The sequence below is a fragment of the Hemiscyllium ocellatum genome, chromosome 46, assembly GCF_020745735.1.
Source record: "Hemiscyllium ocellatum isolate sHemOce1 chromosome 46, sHemOce1.pat.X.cur, whole genome shotgun sequence".
Lineage (NCBI taxonomy): Eukaryota > Metazoa > Chordata > Chondrichthyes > Orectolobiformes > Hemiscylliidae > Hemiscyllium > Hemiscyllium ocellatum.
The window spans coordinates 2,784,212-2,810,368 of NC_083446.1; the positions used below are offsets into that span (position 1 = coordinate 2,784,212).

The following is a 26,157-nucleotide window of genomic DNA, read 5'->3' on the forward strand; positions in this document are numbered from 1 at the left end:
CAGGGTGGATTGGCCATGGGAAATTGTCCCATAGTGCCCAGGGATGTGCAGGTTAGGGTGGATTGGGCATGGGAGATTGTCCCATAGTGTCCAGGGATGTGCAGGTTAGGGTGGATTGGCCATGGGAAATTGTCCCATAGTGCCCAGGGATGTACAGGTTAGGGTGGATTGGCCATGGGAAATTGTCCCATAGTGCCCAGGGATGTGCAGGTTAGGGTGGATTGGCCGTGGGAAATTGTCCCATAGTGCCCAGGGATGTGCAGGTTAGGGTGGGTTGGCTGTGGGAAATTGTCCCATAGTGTCCAGGGATGTGCAGGTTAGGGTGGGTTGGCCGTGGGAAATTGTCCCATAGTGTCCAGGGATGTGCAGGTTAGGGTGGGTTGGCCGTGGGAAATTGTCCCATAGTGTCCAGGGATGTGCAGGTTAGGGTGGGTTGGCCATGGGAAATTGTCCCATAGTGCCCAGGGATATGCAGGTTAGGGTGGGTTGGCCATGGGAAATGTAGGATTACCGAGATCAATGTTGGGGTGGTGTGGCTGATGCTGTTTGGAGGGACAGTGTGATCTCAATGGGCCGAAGGGATTGTTGGCACACTGTAGGGCTTCCATGACTGTGTAGCAGGGAGCCCAGCACAGCAGCCAGTCCTGCAGCTGGTGTCTGAGCGATGTTATTTACCGCACTGTCAGAGCCTGCCTGTTGTTGTATTCAGTGCCTGGAACAATCATGCGTGCTTAATGACCTGATCCATTTATCTTCGAGGATCTATGGGTGTGTACACCAAGGTCCTTTGGATTTTTCCGTGCCTCCTGCCAATTCATCGTGTATTCCCATTTCTTTTTGAACCTTGCGCTTATTCCATTTGGCATCTTTCAGACCCAAGAGCTTCCACCCCCTCTCCACCCGATCCCTGTAACCCGACAATTCCCCATTTCCGCCAATCCACCCTAACCTGCACATCCCTGGGCACTATGGGACAATTTCCCAAAGCCAACCCACCCTAACCTTCACATCCCTGGACACTATGGGACAATTTCCCACGGCCAATCCACCCTAACCTGCACATCCCTGGACACTATGGGACAATTTCCCAAAGCCAACCCACCCTAACCTGTACATCCCTGGACACTATGGGACAATTTCCCATGGCCAATCCACCCTAACCTGCACATCCCTGGGCACTATGGGACAATTTCCCAAAGCCAACCCACCCTAACCTGTACATCCCTGGACACTATGGGACAATTTCCCATGGCCAATCCACCCTAACCTGTACATCCCTGGACACTATGGGACAATTTCCCATGGCCAACCCACCCTAACCTGTACATCCCTGGACACTATGGGACAATTCCCCATGGCCAATCCACCCTAACCTGCACATCCCTGGACACTATGGGACAATTTCCCACGGCCAATCCACCCTAACCTGCACATCCCTGGGCACTATAGGACAATTTCCCACGGCCAATCCACCCTAACCTGCACCTCCCTGGACACTATGGGACAATTTCCCATGGCCAATCCACCCTAACCTGCACATCCCTGGGCACTATGGGACAATTTCCCACGGCCAATCCACCCTAACCTGCACCTCCCTGGACACTATGGGACAATTTCCCATGGCCAATCCACCCTAACCTGCACATCCCTGGACACTATGGGACAGTTTCCCATGGCCAATCCACCCTAACCTGCACATCCCTGGACACTATGGGACAATTTCCCATGGCCAATCCACCCTAACCTGCACATCCCTGGACACTATGGGACAATTTCCCATGGCCAATCCACCCTAACCTGCACACCTTTGGACTGCGGGAGGAAACCCACGCAGACACGGGGAGAATGTGCAAACTCCACACAGACGGACACCTGAGGGTGGGATCGAACCCGAGTCCCTGGCGCCGGGAACAACTGAGCCACCGTGCCACCCCTAAAGGAATGATATGGAGGGTGTGCAGAGGTGATCCCCCAGGATGCTATCTGGGATGGGGCGGTTCAGTGAAGAATGGTTCCCCTCGGAGGGAGACTCTGGCAGTGCCTGAGAGTCTGGGAGAAGCGCAGACCCACAAAACATTGCTGAAGTATTTGGCCAGCCCTTGAGACCTCACAGAGATCATGGCTATGGGCCCCCGGCTGGGACATGACTGGAGAATCACCCAGTGTTTAAAGGCCAGCACAGATGGGAGGGGCTGAAGGGCCTCTTACCTCGCTGTTAAAATCTTCATACCACGGCTTCAGATACAGGGTAAAGCTCACTCTACACTGTCCCCCCATCAAACACTCCCCAGGACAGGGACAGCATGGGGTTAGATACAGGGTAAAGCTCCCTGTACACTGTCCCCATATCAAACACCCCCAGGACAGGGAAAGCACGGCGTTAGATTCAGAGTAAAGCTCACTCTACACTGTCCCCCCATCAAACAGTCCCAGGACAGGGACAGCATGGGGTTAGATACAGGGTACAGCTTCCTCTACACTGTCCCCATATCAAACACCCCCAGGACAGGGAAAGCACGGCGTTAGATTCAGAGTAAAGCTCACTCTACACTGTCCCCCCATCAAACACTCCCCAGGACAGGGACAGCACGGGGTTAGATACAGAGTAAAGCTCCCTCTACATGGGGTTAGAGACAGAGTAAACTGCTTCTACAGGGGTTTAGATACAGTGTAAAACTCTCTCTACACGGGGTTAGAGACGGAGTAAAGTTTCCTCTACACGGGGTTAGATGCAGGGTAAAACTCACATTACACAGCATTAAATGCAGGGTAATGCTCACTGTACATGGGGTTAGATGTAGGGTAAAGCTCTCTCTAACATTGGGATAGATGCAGGGTAAAGCTCTCTCTACATGGTGATGTAGGATAAAACTCTCTCTACACTGGGTTAGATGTAGGGTAAAGCTCCCTTACACGGTGATGCAGGGTAAAGCTCTCTCTACACTGGGTTAGATGTAGGGTAAAGCTACCTCTACATGGTGTCAGATGTAGGGTAGAGCTCTCTCTACATGGTGTTAGATGCAGGTAAAGCTCCCTCTAAATGGGGCTAGATGTAGGGTAAAGCTTTCTCTAACAGTGTGAGATGTAGGGTAAAGCTCACTCTACACGGTGTTAGATGCAGGGTAAAGCTCCCACTACACAGTGATGTAGGGTAAAGCTCTCTCTACACGGTGTTAGATGCGGGGTAAAGCTCTCTCTACACGGTGATGTAGGGTAAAGCTCTCTTTACACGTTGTTAGGTGTAGGGTAGAGCTTTCTCTACATGGTGTTAGATGCAGGTAAAGCTACCTCAACACGGGGCTAGGTGTAGGGTAAAGCTCCCTCTACATGGTATGAGATGTAGGGTAAAGCTCTCTTTACACGGTGTTAGGTGTAAGGTAAAGCTACCTCTACACGGTGGTTAGCTGTAGGGTAAAGTTCCCTTTACACGGGGTTAGATGTAGGGTAAAGCGCACTCTACACGGTGGTTAGATGTAGGGTAAAGCTCTCTCTACACAGTGTGAGATGAAGGGTAAAGCTCCCTCTATATGGTGTTAGATGTAGGGTAAAGCTCCCTTTACACGTTGTTAGGTGTAGGGTAAAGCTCCCTCTTCACGGTGTGAGATGTAGGGTAAAGCATCCTCTACATGGTGTTAGATGTAGGGTAAAGCTCACTCTACATGGTATTAGATGTAGGGTAAAGCTCCCTCTACACGGTGTTAGATGTAGGGTAAAGCTACCTCTACACGGTGTGAGATGTAGGGTAAAGCTCCCTCTACACGGGGTTAGGTGTAGGGTAAAGCTCCCTCTACACGGTGTTAGGTGTAGGGTAAAGCTCTCTCTACACGGTGTGAGATGTAGGGTAAAGCTCCATCTACACGGTGTTAGGTGTAGGGTAAAGCTCCCTCTACACGGTGTTAGGTGTAGGGTAAAGCTCCCTCTACACGGTACGCTGATTAATTGTGTTCTTTCTGTTGCAGCTCTGCCTCCACTGAAGTGGAGGATGATGGCTCCGAGGCCCGGGTTCTTCCGGATGTTTCCGGCGGCCGGGCTCCTGCTGGCGCCCCTCCTGGGCGCCTCCCCGGCCCGGTCAGAGTCGCCCGCCACGCCACCGGGCAACAGCACCTGCGTGGGGGCGTACGTGTGCGAGAAGGGGGTCATCCTCCCGCTGTGGCAGCCCCAGGATCCCTCGGTGGGCGACAAGGTGGCGCGCGCCATCGTCTACTTCGCCGCCATGGTCTACATGTTCCTGGGGATGTCCATCATCGCCGACCGCTTCATGGCGTCCATCGAGGTGATCACCTCGCAGGAGCGCGAGATCACCATCAAGCGGCCGAATGGTGAGACCACCACCACTACCGTGCGGATCTGGAACGAGACGGTGTCCAACCTCACCCTGATGGCGCTGGGTTCCTCCGCCCCGGAGATCCTGCTCTCCGTCATCGAGGTGTGCGGCCACAACTTCAAGCAGGGCGTGCTAGGCCCCGCCACCATCGTGGGCAGTGCCGCCTTCAACATGTTCATCATCATCGCCACCTGCATTTACGTGGTGCCAGACGGCGAGAGCCGCAAGATCAAGCACCTGCGGGTGTTTTTCGTCACCGCCAGTTGGAGCATCTTTGCCTACATCTGGCTGTACTTGATCCTGGCCGTGATTAGCCCCGGGGTGGTGGACATCTGGGAGGGCCTGGTCACCCTCTTCTTCTTCCCGGTGTGCGTGATGGTGGCGTGGGTGGCTGACCGCCGGCTGCTGGTCTACAAGTACGTCTACAAGAAGTACCGGGCGGACAAGAGCCGCGGCCTCATCATCGAGACGGTGGGCGAGAGGCCGCCCGACAAGATGGAGCTGGAGTTGGATGGGGCGTGCCCGGGCTCGCCGCCGCAGGAGGGAGGGCCGGACGCCGAGGGGGCTGACCGCGACCAGGAGGAGGCCGAGAGGCGGCTGATGGCCAGGGTGCTCCGGGAGCTGCGGCAGAGGCACCCGGACAAAGACACTGAGCAGTTGGCTGAGATGGCCAACTACCAGGTGCTGAGCCAGCAGCAGAAGAGCCGGGCCTTTTACCGCATCCAGGCCACCCGCCGCATGACCGGCGCCGGCAACATCCTCAAGCGGCACGCGGCAGAGCAGGCCCGGCAAGCCCTCAGCGCCCAGGACCAGCGGCGCCACCTCCCTCACGCCCAGGGGACTGTCCGCTTCGAGCACGCCCAGTACCAGTGCTTTGAGAACTGTGGCTCGCTGCGGCTGGGGGTCACCCGCGAGGGCGGGGACCCTGACTGCACCCTGGCGGTGGACTTCCGCACCGAGGACGGCACTGCCAACGCCGGCTCCGATTACCAGTTCACCGAGGGCACCCTGGTCTTCCAGCCGGGCGAGGTGAGGCACGAGCTGTCCGTCGGCATCATCGACGACGACATCTTCGAGGAGGACGAGTACTTCCGGGTTCACATCAGCAACCTCCGGGTCAGCCACCCAGACCGGAGGGCGGAGGAAGGGTGCCGGGTGCCCGGCGGGCACCAGGACCCGGCCTACATCCTGGGCTCGCCCACCGTCGCCACGGTCACCATCTTCGACGACGACCACGCCGGCGTCTTCTCCTTCGCCCAGGGCTCGCAGCGGGTCAGCGAGAGCGTGGGGGTCATGGGGGTGGAGGTGCAGCGGACGTCGGGCGCCCGGGGCACCGTCCACCTGCCCTACCGGACGCTCGAGGGCACGGCCAAGGCTGGAGAGGACTTTGTGCAGCACAGCGGCCACCTGGTCTTCCACAACGACGAGATCGCGTAAGTGACCCTCCGAGTGCCCGCGCCTCCGGCCTGTTCCCGCTGCCTACGCCCTCCCCACCCACCCCCCGACCCGCACTGTGCGGTGTTCCAACCTCGCCGCCATCTTCCTCCGCCACACGGCCTTCCCCCGCAGGCTGTGTGCATCGAGCCCCACCTCTCCGTTCAGTCCCCCTCCCCACACTCTGTTTCCCCCCCACAGCACGCCCTGTGAATTCTTCATTTCCCACAGTTTACCCAATGTCATCACCAAATCCCGACACTGTGGAAACAGGCCCTTCAGCCCAACACATCCACACTGACCCTCTACCCCTACCCTATTACTCTACATTTACTCTTGACTAATCCACCCTAACCTGCACATCCCTGGGCACTATGGGACAATTTCCCACGGCCAACCCACCCTAACCTGTACATCCCTGGACACTATGGGACAATTTCCCACGGCCAACCCACCCTAACCTGTACATCCCTGGGCACTATGGGACAATTTCCCACGGCCAACCCACCCTAACCTGCACATCCCTGGGCACTATGGGACAATTTCCCACGGCCAACCCACCCTAACCTGCACATCCCTGGGCACTATGGGACAATTTCCCACGGCCAACCCACCCTAACCTGCACATCCCTGGACACTATGGGACAATTTCCCACGGCCAATCCAACCCCCGCCAACCATTTTGAAATTCCTGTTGAATTCCCCGCCCCTCCCCTTTCCCAGATCACAACAACTCACTGCCTCAAATTAAACATTCCCTCCCCCCCTCCCTCAGGATCTGTTCCCAATTCCCTTCCATCCCATGTCCCTCAAGTGGCTGACTCTTCTTCCTCTGGGAGCAGTCTCTCCCTCACCAGACAGCCCCCTTCCTCATTCCAAGCCTCAATTCGACCTCCCACAGCCCCTCAACCCAACTTTCCCTGCTCTGAGGAGAACGATCCCAGAGTGTCTCCTGTCTCTCTCCACATTCACTCATGTTCTCTCTCTCACTCGCTCAGTCGCTCTCCCTCCCCCTTTTAAGAATCTGCATAAAACCGAGCTCTGTCCCTGAGCTAGCAACCCATCTCCCCAAACATCCACCTGGTAGGCCTCAGGCTCTGACACTGACTGACTGACAGACAAACAAAAACATAGCAAGAAAGGGATTGATTGGAACGAAGGGGAGACAGAGAGAAGAGGCATTCAATAGGGCATTGGTTTGAGGTGACAGAGATAGGGAGGGGGTTACAGAGATAGGGAGGGGGTGTAGGGGCTGGAGGGGGTTACAGAGATAGGGAGGGGGTGTAGGGGCTGGAGGGGGTCACAGAGATAGGGAGGGGGTGTAGGGGCTGGAGGGGGTCACAGAGATAGGGAGGGGGTGTAGGGGCTGGAGGGGGTTACAGAGATAGGGAGGGGGTGTAGGGGCTGGAGGGGTCACAGCGATAGGGAGGGGGTGTAGGGGCTGGTGGGGGTTACAGAGATAGGGAGGGGGTGTAGGGTCTGGAGGGGGTTACAGAGATAGGGAGGGGGTGTAGGGGCTGGAGGGGGTTACAGAGATAGGGAGGAGGTGTAGGGGCTGGAGCGGGTTACAGAGATAGGGAGGGGGTGTAGGGGCTGAAGGGGGTTATAGAGATAGGGAGGGGGTGGGGGTTACAGAGATAGGGAGGGGGTGTAGGGCTGAAGGGGGTTACAGAGATAGGGAGGGGGTGTAGGGGCTGAAGGGGGTTACAGAGATAGGGAGGGGGTGTAGGGGCTGGAGGGGGTTACAGAGATAGGGAGGGGGTGTTGGGGCTGGAGGGGGTTACAGAGATATGGAGGGGGTGGGGGTTACAGAGATAGGGAGGGGGTGTAGGGGCTGGACGGGATTACAGAGATAGGGAGGGGGTGGGGGTTACAGAGATAGGGAGGGGGTGTAGGGGCTGGAGGGGGTTACAGAGATAGGGAGGGGGTGTAGTGGCTGGAGGGGGTTACAGAGATAGGGAGGGGGTGTAGGGGGCTGGAGGGGGGTTACAGAGATAGGGAGGGGGTGTAGGGGGCTGGAGGGGGTTACAGAGATAGGGAGGGGATGTCGGGGCTGGAGGAGGGTCCCCTGTCAGTGGTTCTGGGTCTCTGAATTCCTGTCTGTCTGACTCAAACTGAGTCATGTCCAGCCAACACCATCCAAACCAGCCATTTGGCCCATCTGCTGCTGTCCCTGCTCTGCGTATTCCACTCCCCCTCCCACAATGGCCTCCGTCTCCTTATTCCACTCTCCCTCCTGTATTTGTCTAGCTTCCCCACGCAACCCCTTGTCCCTTCCCTGTGGGAGTGAGTCTCCCCGTGACCCTCTGAGGGGGTGGGGGTGGGGTGTATGGGGGGGTGGGGGTGGGGAATGGCGGGGGGAGGTTCTTCCTGAATTCCTGATTCGGGACGGTCTGACATCAAAAGGCATCTGCATGCCCCACCACCTTGTTCTGGTCTGTCCCTTCCCCCTCCCCTATCACATCATCCATCTATCCATCTCTCCCGATACCCCCCTGCGTCACCTTAAAGGCTCCGTTACAGTTTCCCGGCAAACTGTCGATAGTTTGACACCCTTCACAGTTATTAGCAAACGTCATGGTCTCCTTCTCACTGACCTGTGTGAACGATACCTTCCCACCCAGCATGTCAGGGTGTGTGGACCTGCATTGGTCAGTGCAGATGGGCCAATGGGCTGAGAAGTGGCAGATGGAGTTTAATTCAGATAAATGCGAGGTGCTGCATTTTGGGAAAGCAAATCTTAGCAGGACTTATACACTTAATGGTAAGGTCCTGGGGAGTGTTGCTGAACAAAGAGACCTTGGAGTGCAGGGTCATAGCTCCTTGAAAGTGGAGTCGCAGGTAGATAGGATAGTGAAGGTGGCGTTTGGTATGCTTTCCTTTATTGGTCAGAGTATTGAGTACAGGAGTTGGGAGGTCATGTTGCAGCTGTACAGGACATTGGTTAGGCCACTGTTGGAATATTGTGTTCAGTTCTGGTCTCCCTGCTATAGGAAGGATGTTGTGAAACTTGAAAGGGTTCAGAAAAGATTTACAAGGATGTTGCCAGGGTTGGAGGATCTGAGCTACAGGGAGAGGCTGAACAGGCTGGGGCTGTTTTCCCTGGAGCGTCGGAGGCTGAGGGGTGACCTTATAGAGGTTTACAAAATTATGAGGGGCATGGATAGGGTAAATAGACAAAGTCTTTTCCCTGGGGTGGGGGAGTCCAGAACTAGAGGGCATAGGTTTAGGGTGAGAGGGGAAAGATATAAAAGAGACTTAAGGGGCAACCTTTTCACACAGAGGGTGGTGCGTGTATGGAATGAGCTGCCAGAGGAAGTGGTGGAGGCTGGTACAATGACAACATTTAAGAGGCATTTGGATGGGTATATGAATAGGAAGGGTTTGGAGGGATATGGGCCGGGTGCTGGCAGGTGGGACTAGATTGGGTTGGGATATCTGGGTCAGCATGGACGGGTTGGACCGAAGGGTCTGTTTCCCTGCTATCCCTCTCTATGATAATGGGATTCGTGGTAAGATAGAGACAGAACTGGCCTGGTCACAGGGGGCAGAGTGTGGGTGTTCAACAGGTCACTCAGTCAGGATGGGGACACAGAGAAGGGCAGAGCGGTTACACACACCTCTCCAAAACATACCCCCACACCCCCCCCCCCACACACACACACACACCCCACACATACACCCCCACCCCGACACACACACCCATACACACACCCATACACACTCCCCACACACAGACCCACACCCCCCCCCACACACAGACCCCCACACACCCACACACACCCACATCCCCACAGACACATACACACCCACACACACCCACATCCCCACAGACACATACACACCCACACACACACACACACACACACAGACACATACACACACACACACACACACACACACCCACATCCCCACAGACACATACACACCCACACACATACACACACCCCCATACACACACACACACACACTCCCACATCCCCACAGACACATACACACCCACACACATACACACACCCCCATACACACACACACACACACACACACACACAGCCACCCACATCCCCACAGACACATACACACCCACACACCCATACACACACACCCACAGACACATACACACACACCCCCCCCCCCCACAGACAGACAGACAGACAGACACACACACACACACACACACACACACACAGTGTCAGAGCAATCCCACACCAGATTCAACTGAATCACATCGACTCGAACCCTCAGGGAGATTCACATCCAAATCTGTTCCTGTTCAGACGACCAGCTGGGGGTTAGTAACCGGGACATGGTGGGATCCATTCACTCAGCATTATCCTCGGGCTCACACTTTACTCTGTATCTAACCCCGTGCTGTCCCTGTCAGGGGGTGTTTGATGGGAGGACAGTGTAGAGGGAGCTTTCCTCTGTATCTAACCCTGTGCCGTCCCTGTCCCTGGGGGTGTTTGACGAGGGGACAGTGTAGAGGGAGCTTTACCTGGTATGTGTGGTGATGTATTTATGACGGTGATGTTGAGTACAGTGTGAAATGGAAAACACTGCTGTGTCAATAACAAAGCGAGTACACCTCACGCCACCCTCCCTGACGAATGAGCTCCCTCCCTGTGAATCTGCATCAGAAATCCCTGTCTGTCTGCACCTGGAGTCCACACTCACCCTCTGAGATCTGCCTCTTCCCCGCTCCCTCGGTCAGTCCCCCTCACCCTCACCCTCACCCTCACCCTCACCCTCCCCTTCAGTCAGTCCCCATCCCCCTCTCCCTCTCCCTCGGTCAGTCCCCCTCACCCTCACCCTCGGTCAGTCCCTGTCCCCCTCTCCCTCAGTCAGTCCCACTGTCTCTCACCCTCGGTCAGTCCCCGTCACCCTCACCCTCCCCCTCCCCCTCGGTCAGTCCCAGTCCCCGTCCCCCTCTCCCTCGGTCAGTCCCCCTCTCCCTCACCCTCACCCTCACCTTACCCCTCAGTCAGTCCCCGTCACCCTCACCCTCACCCTCAGTCAGTCCCACTGTCTCTCACCCTCACCCACACCCTTACCCTCACCCTCACCTTCACCCTCACCCTCACCTTCCGCCTCCCCCTCAGTCAGTCCCCGTCCCCCTCTCCCACTCCCTTGGTCAGTCCCCGTGCCCCTCACCCTCGGTCAGTCCCCGTCCCCCTCACCCTCGGTCAGTCCCCGTCCCCCTCACCCTCGGTCAGTCCCCGTCCCCCTCACCCTTGGTCAGTCCCCGTCCCCCTCACCCTTGGTCAGTCCCCCTCTCCCACTCCCTCGGTCAGTCCCCGTCCCCCTCTCCCTCACCCTCGTTCACTTCCCCTCTCCCAGTCCCCCTCTCTCTTGGTCAGACTCTCTCTCCCTCACCCTCACCCTCGGTCAGTCCCTCTCTCCCTCTCCCTCAGTCCGTCACCCTCTCCCTCTCCCTCGGTCAGTCTCCCTCCTCCTCACGCTGGGGCCCTCCCCTTCTGCTCTGCGTTGGGACCCTCCCCTCCTACTCCACATTGGGCCCTCCCCTCCCACTCCGCACTGGGACCCTCCCCTCCCACTCCGCACTGGGACCCTCCCCACCCACTCCGCGCTGGGACCTTCCCTTCCCACTCCGCACTGGGACCCTCCCCTCCCACTCCGCGCTGGGACCCTCCCCTCCCACTCCGCACTGGGACCCTCCCTTCCCACTCCGCACTGGGACCCTCCCCTCCCACTCCGCGCTGGGACCCACCCGTCCCGCTCCGTGCTGGGACCCTCCCCTCCTACTCCGCGCTGGGACTCACCCGTCCGGCTCCGCACTGGGACCCTCCCCTCCTACTCCGCACTGGGAACCACCCGTCCCGCTCCGTGCTGGGACCCTCCCCTCCTACTCCGCGCTGGGACCCACCCGTCCCGCTCCGTGCTGGGACCCTCCCCTCCTACTCCGCGCTGGGACTCACCCGTCCAGCTCCATGCTGGGACCCTCCCCTCCTACTCCGCACTGGGACTCACCCGTCCGGCTCCGTGCTGGGACCCTCCCCTCCTACTCCGCACTGGGACCCACCCGTCCCGCTCTGCACTGGGACCCTCCCCACCTACTCCGCGCTGGGACCCACCCGTCCCACCCCGCACTGGGACCCTCCCCTCCTACTCTGCGCTGGGACCCACCTGTCCTGCTCCACACTGGGACCCTCCCCTCCTACTCTGCACTGGGACCTTCCTGTCCCGCTCCGTGCTGGGACCTTCCTGTCCCGCTCCCTGCTGGGACCCTCCCTCTCTCTCCTAGCAGCCTTTGTGGGTGGGATTGTGCCTAGTCCCCACGTCGACCGCCCTACCTCCCCCTCCGGTGCCTCCCCACCGTGTTGAATAGCTGGAGTGATGTTCTGGGGACAGTGGGTATCTTTGCGAGCGTGTCTCTGATTGCCCACTGCACACTCCGATCATTTGGAATCCCTGTCAGCCCCACGTTTCCCTGTGCCTTAGTGACACGCTGTTTGGAATGACGCACTGACCTCCTGCCCAACCCACCGTCTCCCCTCTCACTGGTCAGGGGGATGCACAGGAACACTCCACTCACTGCAGGGTAACTACAGGCCACCCTTCTGTGACTCTCAGATAAAACATACAGCGTGTTCCTGAGCTCTTTCCCGTCCGTTTCTCACTCTGTTGTAACTCACTCGTTCAGTCTCTGCTTGTTTAATTCTCTCACGGGATGAAGGCATTGCCGGCTGGGCCCAGGAGTTACTGCCCCCGTCCCTAGTTGCCCCCCTTGGGAAGGTGGGGGGTGAGCTGCCTCCTTGACCTGCTGCAGCCCATGTGCTGTGGGTAGACCCACAGTGTCCCTTAGGGAGGGAATCCCAGGATTCTGACCCAGCCACACTGAGGGAACGGCGAGATATTTCCAAGTCGGGATGGTGAGGGGCTCGGAGGGGAACTTGCAGGGGGTGGGGTTCCCGTGTATCTGCTGCCCCTTGTCCTTCTGGATGGAAGTGGCCGTGGGTTTGGAAGGTGCTGCCTGAGGGTCTTTGGTGAGTTTCTGCAGTGTATCTTGTAGCTGGTACACACTGCTGCTACTGAGCGTCGGTGGGGGGGAGGGAGGGGGTGTTTGTGGGTGTGGGGCCAATCCAGCGGGGGCTACTTTGTCCCTGGATGGTGTCGAGCTTCTTGAGTGTTGTTGGAGCTGCCCCCACCCAGGGGCAAGTGGGGAGTGTTCCCTCACCCTCCTGCCTTGGGCCTTGTAGATGGTGGGACAGGCTTTGGGGGGAGTCAGGAGGGGAGTTACTCGCTGCAGGATTCCCAGCCTCTGCCCTGCTCTTGGAGCCGCTGGGTTGATATGGTGAGTCCGGTTCAGTTTCTGCTCAACGGTAACCCCCAGGACGTTGATGGGAGGGACGACTCAGTGACGGGAACACCATTGAATGTCAACTCGCTCTCAGTCACTCACTCTCACTCATTCACTCTCCCACTCTCTCACACACAACTTTCTCTCACATTCACTGACTACCTGGCTTACTCTCTCACTCTCACTTATTCACCAACTCTCACACACTAACAGTCTCTTTGTTTCACATTCAGTCACCCACACACAAACCCAGTCCCTCAGCAAGCCGTACACACTCCCTCACAGCTACAGATACACAGACAGATCGAGATATGCTTACACACACACACAGACACAGACAAACACACACACAGACACAGACACAGACACACACACACACACACACACACACACCCCTCATACACACACACGCACACACAAACCCCATATAAACACACACACACATAGACAAACACACACACAAACACACACACACAGGCACACATACATACACCTCCCTGCACATGCACACACACATACTAACACCTTCCTGCCACACACAGACACAGAAACACACACCCCCACACACCCCCCCCCACACACACAGACATGGCCATACAGACACACACACACAATCAGACACCCCCCGCCATACACACACACACACAGAGACACCCCCTCCCCCCAACACAGACAGACACACACACGCACCCACACACACCCCACACACACACCCCACACACACAGTGTACTCACCATTCCCCTTCTCTGGCCCTCTCTTCTGTCTCTGTCTGTCTGTCTATCTCTTCTCTCTCTCTCTTCCCCTCTTAACCCTCCCCTCTTTCTTCTGCCTCACCTCCCCCCTCCCCAGCTCTGTCTCTCCTTCTGTCTCTCCCACCTTCATCCCCTCCTGCTCTCCCCCCTCTCTTTCCCCCCTCTCTATCTCCTCGTCTCCATCCCCCCCTCTCTATCCTCCTGTCTCTATCCCCCATTCTCTCTATCCCCCCACCAATGCCCCTCTCTCTATTCCTCTCTGTATGCCCTCGTCTCTCTATCTGACCCTCCCTCTATCCGACCCTGCCTGTGCCCCTCCCCGTTCGGTGAGGGAAGTGCGGTGGGGGGGGGGGGGGGGGGGGGGGGGGCGCGGGTCTCCTGGGATGGGGTTACTGCTGAATGATAGAGCAGCTGCAGACTACAGCATTCAGTTCTTGTTCATTATTCACACAGAGGGACCACAGAGAGATGGCTGATCCAGCCCGCTCCCTGCGTCTGTGACCGGGATTGGGGGGGGTGGGGAGGTGACAATCCCTGCCAGTCCCTCCCCCAGAGAGGGGGACACGCTGGTCAGTAAGGGGGGGGCATGGGGGGAAGCTGCTGCCGAGTGAGGAGGTGGGGAACGGGATGTGAAATGGTAAATGAGGCTCCACAATTGGTGAATCCCACACACGTGGCACCTTGGGGGGCTGATTGGGGGGCTGTTTGTCTCACCCCGTTACCCCCCCACCACACCCCACCCCCGACCCCAGGAGACGTTGGGGAGGGAGGCAATAGGACAGAACCATCACCACTCTCCACACCCAGAAGGACAAGGGGCAGCAGGTACATGGGAACACCACACCCCGACAAGTTCCCGTCCGAGCCCCTCACCATCCCGACTTGGAAATACCTCGCCGTTCCCTCAGTGTGGCTGGGTCAGAATCCTGGGATTCCCTCCCGAAGGGACACTGTGGGTCTACCCACAGCACATGGGCTGCAGCGGGTCAAGAAGGCAGCTCACCCCCCCACCTTCCCAAGCGGGCAAATCCTGAACCCAGCCAGTGACACCCACGTCCCGTGATTAAATAATAAACAATAAACTACTGGTGGGGACAGGTCAGTCACTCTATAACACTGGGATACAGGACTGGTGGGGACAGGTCTGTCCCTGTATAACACTGGGATACAGTACTGGTGGAGACAGGTCTGTCCCTGTATAACACTGGGGTAGAGTACTGGTGGGGACTGGTCAGTCACTGTATAACACTGGGGAACAGTACTGGTGGGGACATGTCTGTCAGTGTATAACACTGGGGTACAGTACTAGTGGGGACTGGTCAGTCACTGTATAACACTGGGGAACAGTACTGGTGGGGACATGTCTGTCAGTGTATTTTTACTGATGTCCAGTACTGGTGGGGACTGGTCAATCACTGTATAACACTGGGGTACAGTACTAGTGGGGACTGGTCAGTCACTGTATAACAGTGGGGTACAGTACTGGTGGGGACAGGTCTGTCCCTGTATAAAACTGGGGTAGAGTACTGGTGGGGACAGGTCTGTCAGTGTGTAACACTGGGGTACAGTCCAGGTGGGGACACGGTTGTCACTGTATAACACTGGGGTAAACAACTGGTGGGGACAGGTCTGTCCCTGTATAACACTGGGGTACAGTACTGGTGGGGACGGGTCTGTCAGTGTATAACACTGGGGTACAGTACTGGTGGGGACAGGTCTGTCACTGTATAACACTGGGGTACAGTACTGGTGGGGACATGTGTGTAACTGTATAACACTGGGGTACAGCCCTGGTGGGGACAGGTTTGTCACTGTATAACACTGGGGTACAGTACTGGTGGGAACAGGTCTGTCACTGGATAACACTGGGGTACAGTCCTGGTGGGGACAGGACTGTCAGTGTATAACACTGGGGTACAGTACTGGTGGGGACAGGTCTGTCACTGTATAACACTGGGGTAGAGTACTGGTGGGGACAGGTCTGTCACTGTGTAACACTGGGGTACAGTACTGGTGGGGACGGGTCTGTCACTGTATAACACTGGGGTACAGTACCGATGGGGACAGGTCTGTCAGTGTATAACACTGGGGTACAGTACTGGTGGGGACAGATCTGTCACTGTATAACACTGGGGTACAGTACTGGTGGGGACAGGTCTGTCAGTGTATAACACTGGGGTACAGTACTGGTGGGGACATGTGTGTAACTGTATAACACTGGGGTACAGTATAGGTGGGGACAGGGTTGTCACTGTATAACACTGGGGTACAGTACTGGTGGGAACAGGTCTGTCACTGTATAACACTGGGGTACAGTCCTGGTGGGGACAGGACTGTCAGTGTATAACACTGGGGTACAGTACTGGTGGGGACAGGTCTGTCACTGTATAACACTGGGGTAGATCACTGGCGGGGACAAGTCTGTCACTGTACAACACTGGGGTACAGTACTGGTGAGGACAGATCTTTCACTGTATAACACTGGTGTATAGTACTGGTGGGGACAGTTCTTTCCCTGTATTACACTGGGGTAGAGTACTGGTGGGGACAGGTCAGTCACTGCATATCACTGGAGTACAGGACTGGTGGGGACAGGTCTGTCAGTGTACAACACTGTGGTACAGTACTGGTGGGGACAGGTCTGCCAGTGTATAACCCTGGGGTGCAGTACTGGTGGGGACAGGTCAGTCACTGTATAACACTAGGGTGCAGTACTGGTGGGGACGGGTCTGTTCCTGTATAACACTGGGGTACTATCCTGGTGGGGACAGGTCTGTCACTGTATAACACGATGAGACAGTACTGGTGGGGACATGTCTGTCAGTGTATTTTTACTGATGTTCAGTACTGGTGGGGACTGGTCAGTCACTGTATAACACTGGGGTACAGTACTGGTGGGGACAGGATAGTCAGTGTATAACACTGGGGTACAATACTGGTGGGGACAGGTCTGTCCCTGTATAACAATGGGGTACAGTTCTGGTGGGGACAGGTCTGTCACTGTATAACAGTGGGGTACAGTACTGGTGGGGACAGGCCTGTCCCTGTATAACACTGGGGTACAGTTCTGGTGGGGACAGGTCTGTCACTGTATAACACTGGGGTACAGTACTGGTGAGGACAGGTCTGTCACTGTATAAAAGTGGGGTACAGTCCTGCTGGGGACAGGTCTTTCACTGTATAACACTGGGGTACAGTACTGGTGGGGACAGGTCTGTCCATGTATAACACTGGGGTACAGTACTGGTGGGGACAGGTCAGTCATTCTATAACACTGGGGTACAGTGCTTGTGGGGACAGGTCTGTCCCTGTATAACACTGGGGTACAGTACTGGTGGGGACAGGTCAGTCATTGTATATCACTGGGGTACAGTACTGGTGCGGACAGGTCTGTCAGTGTATAACACTGGGGTAGAGTTCTGGTGAGGACTGGTCAGTCACTGTATAACACTGGGGAACAGTACTGGTGGGGAGAGGTCTGTCAGTGTATATCACTGGGGTACAGTACTGGTGGGGACAGGTCAGTCACTGTATAACACTGGGGAACAGTACTGGTGGGGACGAGTCTGTTAGTGTATAACACTGGGGTACAGTACTGGTGGGGACAGGTCTGTCTCTGTATAACACTGGGGAACAGTACTGGTGGGGACTAGTCTGTTAGTGTATAACACTGGGGTACAGTACTGGTGGGGACAGGTCTGTCAGTGTATAACACGAGGAGACAGTATAGGTGGGAACATGTCTCTCAGTGTATTTTTACTGATGTCCAGTACTGGTGGGGACTGGTCAGTCACTGTATAACAGTGAGACACTGTACTGGGGGGACAGGTCAGTCACTGTATAACACTGGGGAACAATACTGGTGGGGACAGGTCAGTCACTGTATAACACTGGGGAACAGTACTGGTGGGGACTGCTCAGATACTGTGTAACACTGGGGTATAGTACTGGTGGGGACTGGTCAGTCACTGTATAGCACTGGGGTACAGGACTGATGGGGACTAGTCTGTCAGTGTATAAAACTGGGGTACAGTACTGGTGGGGACAGGTCTGTCTCTGTATAACACTGGGTTACAGTACTGGTGAGGACAGGTCTGTCTCTGTATAACACTGGGGTACAGTACTGGTGAGGACAGGTCTGTCACTGTATAACAGTGGGGTACAGTACTGGTGGGGACAGGTCTTTCACTGTATAACACTGGGGTACAGCACTGGTGAGGACAGGTCTGTCACTGTATAACAGTGGGGTACAGTACTGGTGGGGACAGGTCTTTCACTGTATAACACTGGGGTACAGTACTGGTTGGGACAGGTCAGTCACTGTATAACATGGGGTACAGTACTGGTGGGGACAGGTCTTTCACTGTATAACACTGGGGTACAGTACTGGTGAGGACAGGTCTGTCTCTGTATAACACTGGGGTACAGTACTGGTGAGGACAGGTCTGTCTCTGTATAACACTGGGGTACAGTTCTGGTTGGGACAGGTCAGTCACTGTATAACACTGGGGTACAGTACTGGTGGGGACAGGTCTTTCACTGTATAACACTGGGGTACAGTACTGGTGAGGACAGGTCTGTCAGTGTATAACACTGGGGTACAGTACTGGTGGGGACAGGTCTGTCAGTGTATAAAACTGGGGTACAGTACTGGTGGGGACAGGTCTGTCAGTGTATAACACTGGGGCACAGTACTGGTGAGGACAGGTCTGTCACTGTATAACAGTGGGGTACAGTACTAGTGGGGACAGGTCTTTCACTGTTTAACACTGGGGTACAGTACTGGTGAGGACAGGTCTGTCACTGTATAACAGTGGGGTACAGTACTGGTGGGGACAGGTCTGTCACTGTATAACACTGGGGTACAGTACTGGTGGGGGCAGGTCTGTCAGTGTATAACACTGGGGTACAGTACTGGTTGGGACAGGTCGGTCACTGTAGAACACTGGGGTACAATACTGGTGGGGACGGGTCTGTCACTGTATAACACTCGGGTACAGTACTGGTGGGGACAGGTCTGTCACTGTATAACACTGGGGTACAGTACTGGTGCGGACAGGTCTGTCACTGTATAACAGTGGGGTACAGTACTGGTGGGGACAGGTCTTTCACTGTATAACACTGGGGTACAGTACTGGTGAGGACAGGTCTGTCTCTGTATAACACTGGGGTACAGTTCTGGTTGGGACAGGTCAGTCACTGTATAACACTGGGGTACAGTACTGGTGGGGACAGGTCTTTCACTGTATAACACTGGGGTACAGTACTGGTGAGGACAGGTCTTTCACTGAATAACACTGGGGTACAGTACTGGTGGGGACAGGTCTGTCAGTGTATAACACTGGGGTACAGTACTGGTGAGGACAGGTCTGTCACTGAATAACAGTGGGGTACAGTCCTGGTGGGGACAGGTCAGTCACTGTATAACACTGGGGTACAGTACTGGTGGGGACACGTCTGTCCGTGTATAACACTCGGGTACAGTACTGGTGGGGACAGGTCTGTCCCTGTATAACACTGGGGTACAGTACTGGTGGGGACAGGTCTGTCAGTGTATAACACTGGGGTACAGTACTGGTGGGGACAGGTCAGTCACTGTATAACACTGGGGTACAGTCCTGGTGGGGACAGGTCTGTCACTGTATAACACTGGGGTACAGTACTGGTGGGGACAGGTCTGTCTGTGTATAACACTGGGGTACAGTACTGGTGGGGACAGGACTGTCAGTGTATTTTTACTGATGTTCAGTACTGGTGGGGACTGGTCAATCGTTGTATAACACTGGGGTACAGTACTGTTGGGGACTGGTCAGTCACTGTATAACACTGGGGTACAGTACTGGTGGGGACAGGTCTGTCCCTGTATAGCACTGGGGTACTGGACTAATGGGGACATGTCTGTCAGTGTATAAAACTGGGGTACAGTACTGGTGGGGACAGGTCTGTCAGTGTATAACACTGGGGTACAGTACTGGTGAGGACGGGTCTGTCACTGTATAACACTGGGGCACAGTACTGGTGAGGACAGGTCTGTCACTGTATAACACTGGGGCACAGTACTAGTGGGGACAGGTCTTTCACTGTTTAACACTGGGATACAGTACTGGTGAGGACAGGTCTGTCACTGTATAACAGTGGGGTACAGTACTGGTGGGGACAGGTCTGTCACTGTATAACACTGGGGTACAGTACTGGTGGGGGCAGGTCTGTCAGTGTATAACACTGGGGTACAGTACTGGTTGGGACAGGTCGGTCACTGTAGAACACTGGGGTACAATACTGGTGGGGACGGGTCTGTCACTGTATAACACTGGGGTACAGTACTGGTGCGGACAGGTCTGTCACTGTATAACAGTGGGGTACAGTACTGGTGGGGACAGGTCTGTCTCTGTATAACACTGGGGTACAGTTCTGGTTGGGACAGGTCAGTCCTGTATAACACTGGGGTACAGTACTGGTGGGGACAGGTCTGTCAGTGTATAACACTGGGGTAGAGTTCTGGTCAGGACAGGTCTGTCACTGAATAACACGATGAGACAGTACTGGGGGGGACAGGTCAATCACTGTATAACACTGGGGTACAGTACTGGTGAGGACAGGTCTGTCACTGAATAACTCTGGGGTACAGTACTGGTGGGGACAGGTCTGTCAGTGTATAACACTGGGTACAGTACTGGTGCGGACAGGTCTTTCACTGTATAACACTGGGGTACAGTACTGGTGAGGACAGGTCTGTCACTGAATAACACTGGGGTACAGTACTGGGGGGGACAGGTCTGTCAGTGTATTTTTACTGATGTTCAGTACTGGTGGGGACTGGTCAATCACTGTATAACACTGGGGTACAGTACTGGTGGGGTCAGGTCAGTCACTGTATATCACTGGAGTACAGTACTGGTGGGGACAGGTCTGTCCGTGTATAACACTCGGGTACAGTACTGGTGAGGACAAGTCTGTCCCTGTATAACACTGGGGTACAGTACTGGTGGGGACAGGTCTGTCAGTGTATAACACTGGGGTACAGTACTGGTGGGGACAGGTCTGTCACTGTATAACACTGGGGTACAGTACTGGTGGGGACAGGTCTGTCTGTGTATAACACTGGGGTACAGTACTGGTGGGGACAGGACTGTCAGTGCATTTTTACTGATGTTCAGTACTGGTGGGGACTGGTCAATCGTTGTATAACACTGGGGTATAGTACTGGTGGGGACTGCTCAGTCACTGTGTAACACTGGGGTATAGTACTGTTGGGGACTGGTCAGTCACTGTATAACACTGGGGTACAGTACTGGTGGGGACAGGTCTGTCCCTGTATAGCACTGGGGTACAGGACTGATGGGGACATGTCTGTCAGTGTATAAAACTGGGGTACAGTACTGGTGGGGACAGGTCTGTCAGTGTATAACACTGGTGTACAGTACTGGTGAGGACAGGTCTGTCACTGTATAACAATGGGGTACAGTACTGGTGGGGACAGGTCTGTCACTGTATAACAGTGGGGTACAGTACTGGTGGGGGCAGGTCTGTCAGTGTATAACACTGGGGTATAGTACTGGTTGGGACAGGTCGGTCACTGTAGAACACTGGGGTACAATACTGGTGGGGACGGGTCTGTCACTGTATAACACTCGGGTACAGTACTGGTGGGGACAGGTCTGTCAGTGTATAACACTGGGGTACAGTTCTGGTGGGGACATGTCTGTCACTCTATCAGACTGGGGTAGAGTACTGGTGGGGACAGGTCTGTCCCTGTATAACAGTGGGGTACAGTACTGGTGGGGACAGGTCTGTCAGTGTATTTTTACTGATGTTCAGTACTGGTGGGGACTGGTCAATCACTGTATAACAGTGGGGTACAGTACTGGTGGGGTCAGGTCAGTCACTGTATATCACTGGGGTACAGTACTGGTGGGGACAGGTCTGTCTCTGTATAACACTGGGGTACAGTACTGGTGAGGACAGGTCTGTCACTGTATATCACTGGAGTACAGTACTAGTGGGGACAGGTCTGTCCGTGTTTAACACTGGGGTACAGTACTTCTGCGGTCAGGCCTGTCACTTTATGACCTTGAGGTACAGTACTGGTGAGCTGAAAATGTGTTGCTGGTTAAAGCACAGCAGGTTAGGCAGCACCCAAGGAACAGGAAATTCGACGTTTTGGGCCAGAGCCCTTCATCAGGAATTTCCTGTTCCTTGGATGCTGCCTGACCTGCTGCGCTTTAACCAGCAACACATTTTCAGCTCTGATCTCCAGCATCTGCAGACCTCACTTTTTACTACAGTACTGGTGGGGACAGGTCTGTCACTGTATAATATGGGGTACAGTCCTGGTGGGGACATGTTTGTCAGTGTATTTTTACTGATGTTCAGTACTGGTGGGGATTGGTCAGTCATTGTATAACACTGGGGTACAGTACTGGTGAGGACAGGTCTGTCACTGTATAACACTGGGGTACAGTACTGGTGAGGACAGGTCTGTCACTGAATAACAGTGGGGTAGAGTACTGGTGGGGACAGGTCTGTCAGTGTATAACACTGGGGTAGAGTTCTGGTGAGGACAGGTCTGTCCCTGTATAACACTGGGGTACAGTACTGGTGAGGACAGTTCTGTCAGTGTATTTTTACTGATGTTCAGTACTGGTGGGGACTGCTCAGTCACTGTATAATAACAGTGGGGTACAGTCCTGGTGGGGACATGTTTGTCAGTGCATTTTTACTGATGTTCAGTACTGGTGGGGACTGGTCAATCACTGTATAACGCTGGGGTACAGTACTGGTGGGGAGAGGTCTGTCAGTGTATAACACTGGGGTACAGTACTGGTGGGGACTAGTCTGTTAGTGTATAACACTGGGGTACAGTACTGGTGGGGACAGGTCTGTCAGTGTATAACACTGGGGTACAGTACTGGTGGGGACAGGTCTGTCAGTGTATAACACGAGGAGACATTATAGGTGGGAACATGTCTCTCAGTGTATTTTTACTGATGTTCAGTACTGGTGGGGACTGGTCAATCACTGTATAACAGTGGGGTACAGTACTGGTGGGGTCAGGTCAGTCACTGTATATCACTGGGGTACAGTACTGGTGGGGACAGGTCTGTCTCTGTATAACACTGGGGTACAGTACTGGTGGGGACAGGTCTGTCACTGTATATCACTGGAGTACAGTACTAGTGGGGACAGGTCTGTCCGTGTTTAACACTGGGGTACAGTACTTCTGGGGTCAGGCCTGTCACTTTATGACCTTGAGGTACAGTACTGGTGAGCTGAAAATGTGTTGCTGGTTAAAGCACAGCAGGTTAGGCAGCACCCAAGGAACAGGAAATTCGACGTTTTGGGCCAGAGCCCTTCATCAGGAATTTCCTGTTCCTTGGATGCTGCCTGACCTGCTGCGCTTTAACCAGCAACACATTTTCAGCTCTGATCTCCAGCATCTGCAGACCTCACTTTTTACTACAGTACTGGTGGGGACAGGTCTGTCACTGTATAATATGGGGTACAGTCCTGGTGGGGACATGTTTGTCAGTGTATTTTTACTGATGTTCAGTACTGGTGGGGATTGGTCAGTCATTGTATAACACTGGGGTACAGTACTGGTGAGGACAGGTCTGTCACTGTATAACACTGGGGTACAGTACTGGTGAGGACAGGTCTGTCACTGAATAACAGTGGGGTAGAGTACTGGTGGGGACAGGTCTGTCAGTGTATAACACTGGGGTAGAGTTCTGGTGAGGACAGGTCTGTCCCTGTATAACACTGGGGTACAGTACTGGTGAGGACAGTTCTGTCAGTGTATTTTTACTGATGTTCAGTACTGGTGGGGACTGCTCAGTCACTGTATAATAACAGTGGGGTACAGTCCTGGTGGGGACATGTTTGTCAGTGCATTTTTACTGATGTTCAGTACTGGTGGGGACTGGTCAATCACTGTATAACGCTGGGGTACAGTACTGGTGGGGAGAGGTCTGTCAGTGTATAACACTGGGGTACAGTACTGGTGGGGACTAGTCTGTTAGTGTATAACACTGGGGTACAGTACTGGTGGGGACAGGTCTGTCAGTGTATAACACTGGGGTACAGTACTGGTGGGGACAGGTCTGTCAGTGTATAACACGAGGAGACATTATAGGTGGGAACATGTCTCTCAGTGTATTTTTACTGATGTTCAGTACTGGTGGGGACTGGTCAATCACTGTATAACAGTGGGGTACAGTACTGGTGGGGTCAGGTCAGTCACTGTATATCACTGGGGTACAGTACTGGTGGGGACAGGTCTGTCTCTGTATAACACTGGGGTACAGTACTGGTGGGGACAGGTCTGTCACTGTATATCACTGGAGTACAGTACTAGTGGGGACAGGTCTGTCCGTGTTTAACACTGGGGTACAGTACTTCTGGGGTCAGGCCTGTCACTTTATGACCTTGAGGTACAGTACTGGTGAGCTGAAAATGTGTTGCTGGTTAAAGCACAGCAGGTTAGGCAGCACCCAAGGAACAGGAAATTCGACGTTTTGGGCCAGAGCCCTTCATCAGGAATTTCCTGTTCCTTGGATGCTGCCTGACCTGCTGCGCTTTAACCAGCAACACATTTTCAGCTCTGATCTCCAGCATCTGCAGACCTCACTTTTTACTACAGTACTGGTGGGGACAGGTCTGTCACTGTATAATATGGGGTACAGTCCTGGTGGGGACATGTTTGTCAGTGTATTTTTACTGATGTTCAGTACTGGTGGGGATTGGTCAGTCATTGTATAACACTGGGGTACAGTACTGGTGAGGACAGGTCTGTCACTGTATAACACTGGGGTACAGTACTGGTGAGGACAGGTCTGTCACTGTATAACAGTGGGGTACAGTACTGGTGGGGACAGGTCAGTCACTCTATAACACTGGGGTACAGTGCTGGTGGGGACAGGTCTGTCCCTGTATAACACTGGGGTACAGCACTGGTGGGGACAGGTCTGTCCCTGTATAACACTGGGGTAGAGTACTGGTGGGGACAGGTCTGTCAGTGTATAACACTGGGGTAGAGTTCTGGTGAGGACAGGTCTGTCCCTGTATAACACTGGGGTACAGTACTGGTGAGGACAGTTCTGTCAGTGTATTTTTACTGATGTTCAGTACTGGTGGGGACTGCTCAGTCACTGTATAATAACAGTGGGGTACAGTCCTGGTGGGGACATGTTTGTCAGTGCATTTTTACTGATGTTCAGTACTGGTGGGGACTGGTCAATCACTGTATAACGCTGGGGTACAGTACTGGTGGGGAGAGGTCTGTCAGTGTATAACACTGGGGTACAGTACTGGTGGGGACTAGTCTGTTAGTGTATAACACTGGGGTACAGTACTGGTGGGGACAGGTCTGTCAGTGTATAACACTGGGGTACAGTACTGGTGGGGACAGGTCTGTCAGTGTATAACACGAGGAGACATTATAGGTGGGAACATGTCTCTCAGTGTATTTTTACTGATGTTCAGTACTGGGGGGACAGGTCAGTCACTGTATAACACTGGGGAACAGTACTGGTGGGGACAGGTCTGTCCCTGTATAGCACTGGTGTACAGGACTGATGGGGACTAGTCTGTCAGTGTATAAAACTGGGGTACAGTACTGGTGGGCACAGGTCTGTCTCTGTATAACACTGGGAAACAGTACTGGTGGGGACTGGTCTGTCAGTGTATAACACTGGGGTACAGTACTGGTGGGGGACAGGTCTGTCAGTGTATAAAACTGAGTTACAGTACTGGTGGGGACAGGTCTGTCTCTGTATTACACTGGGGTACAGATCTGGTTGGGACAGGTCAGTCACTGTATAACAGTGGGGTACAGTACTGGTGGGGACGGGTCTGTCACTGTATAACAGTGGGGTACAGTACTGGTGGGGACAGGTCTTTCACTGTATAACACTGGGGTACAGTACTGGTGAGGACAGGTCTGTCCATGTATAACACTGGGGTACAGTACTGGTGGGGACAGGTCTTTCACTGTATAACACTGGGGTACAGTACTGGTGGGGACAGGTCTGCCACTGTATAACACTGGGGTACAGTACTGGTGGGGACAGGTCTGTCAGAGAATAACAGTGGGGTACAGTACTGGTGAGGACAGGTCTTTCACTGTATAACACTGGGGTACAGTACTGGTGAGGACAGGTCTGTCACTGTATAACAGTGGGGTACAGTACTGGTGGGGACAGGTAGTCACTGTATAACACTGGGGTACAGTACTGGTTGGGACATGTCTGTCACTCTATCACACTGGGGTAGAGTACTGGTGGGGACAGATCTGTCCCTGTATAACACTGGGGTACAGTACTGGTGGGGA

At 54.6% G+C, this 26,157-nt stretch overlaps 1 protein-coding gene across 7 annotated transcripts in view; it reads left to right on the forward strand.

Moving 5' to 3' along the window:
- The first annotated feature begins 4,031 nt into the window (after nucleotides 1-4,031).
- The window catches only part of LOC132836355 (sodium/calcium exchanger 1-like), an 89,303-nt gene continuing 67,177 nt past the window's right edge, over nucleotides 4,032-26,157 (forward strand). For all 7 annotated transcript variants that reach the window (XM_060855826.1, XM_060855830.1, XM_060855827.1 and 4 more), the window contains exon 1: nucleotides 4,032-5,757. In XM_060855826.1, coding sequence (XP_060711809.1) covers nucleotides 4,214-5,757 — 1,544 coding nt within the window. In that variant the 5' untranslated portion in view covers nucleotides 4,032-4,213. The remainder of the gene's footprint in view (nucleotides 5,758-26,157) is intronic.